General features: G+C 45.6%; 1 gene segment (V, D, J or C); it reads left to right on the forward strand.

Annotated features, from left to right (window-relative positions):
- Positions 1-55: 55 nt before the first annotated feature.
- On the forward strand, positions 56-643 carry LOC103376409 (Ig heavy chain V region 23-like). The segment is given in 1 exon segment: positions 56-643. A coding segment is annotated over 1 exon segment (423 nt).
- The last annotated feature ends 740 nt before the right edge of the window (positions 644-1,383 follow it).

Genomic DNA, 1,383 nt, shown 5'->3' on the forward strand with positions numbered 1-1,383 from the left:
GTTTTTTTTTGTAAAATATCCATAAAGTGATGTACCAGTTTGATGGATGATGATCATGGTTTCCTTGCTGACAGGAGTCTGGAGTGAGATCAGACTGGACCAGTCTCCATCTGAGCTGAAAAGACCTGGAGAGACAGTCAAGATGTCATGTATCACATCTGGTTATAGCATGACCAGCTACTATATCCACTGGATACGACAGAGACCAGGAGAAGCTCTGGAGTGGATTGGGAGGATGAACACAGGCAATAACGCTGCCAGCTATGCCAGCGCCTTCCAAAATCGTTTCCTCATGACTGAAGATGTGTCCAGCAGCACTCAGTACCTGCAGATCAAGAGTCTGACAGCTGAAGATTCTGCTGTTTACTTCTGTGCTCGAAGAGACACAGTGACTGAAGACAGTGAAGCAGCTGCACAAAAACCTCCACAGATGTCAGACAGCAGTGTGACATTAGTGACATCTGGATTTTCTTGTTAAAGAACTTATTTTTCTTTGAGTTTTGGATACTATAATGAATATTTATTTGTTTTTTATCATGACATTACTGAACTCTCCAACATTGTTCAATCATCTTGTTTTGTTGAATTTTTTTTTGTCACCGCCTTCAGGCACATAAAAAGTTTAAAGGAACATTAGATGTAAGTCAGCATCACGCCTCTCTTTTGTCTCTTTATCACTGATTCCATCCTTGTTTCACCACAAGACAAATAAATCAGCAGCAATGGAAGCACCACATATTAATTTAGCTCAAATTCTCATTATTGCAACAAACTGTATACTGGGCTCCTCCTGATCGATGCAAGTTTATGTACAAGTTATTTTTAACTACTAATCACGTCTCCTCTTTTCTAATCAATGCACACATTATCGGTGACTCATTGTTCATATCTCGTTTCTTTCTAAACTGTGTCTCAAACTATTCAATGGGAAAATTCAAACTCTGTATCTTGCGATATTCCAATTGTCGATATCAACCTGAACTGAATTTGTCGGTTTCAAGATATAATTAAACTGTAAACCAAAACATTTTTTTATGATGGAAAGCCGCCACCTCGCCTGGACCTGGGAGACCAGGGCCCCCTCTTGGAGCCAGGCCTCGGGGGGAGCTCGAGGGAGAGCGTCTGGTGGCCGAGCCTTGGGGCCCCGTGGGGCTCGGTCGGGCACCGCCCGAAGAATTAACACGGGGCTGCTGCCCAGAGGGCCCACCACCCACAGGGCAGAAGAAGATTCTGGTCGGGTGCCATGCACATCAGGTGGTAGGCAGGAGCGGGCGTCCTGGCGTACCGTCCCCTGGTGGTGAAGGCTATCGAAGGCTGCTCCTTGGTGGCAAAGCACCAGGCGTGGACAAGATTCGCCCAGTGATCCTAGCGGATCGGTGCGGC

Source organism: Stegastes partitus, unplaced genomic scaffold (genome assembly GCF_000690725.1).
Source record: "Stegastes partitus isolate 25-593 unplaced genomic scaffold, Stegastes_partitus-1.0.2 Scaffold4727, whole genome shotgun sequence".
Lineage (NCBI taxonomy): Eukaryota > Metazoa > Chordata > Actinopteri > Pomacentridae > Stegastes > Stegastes partitus.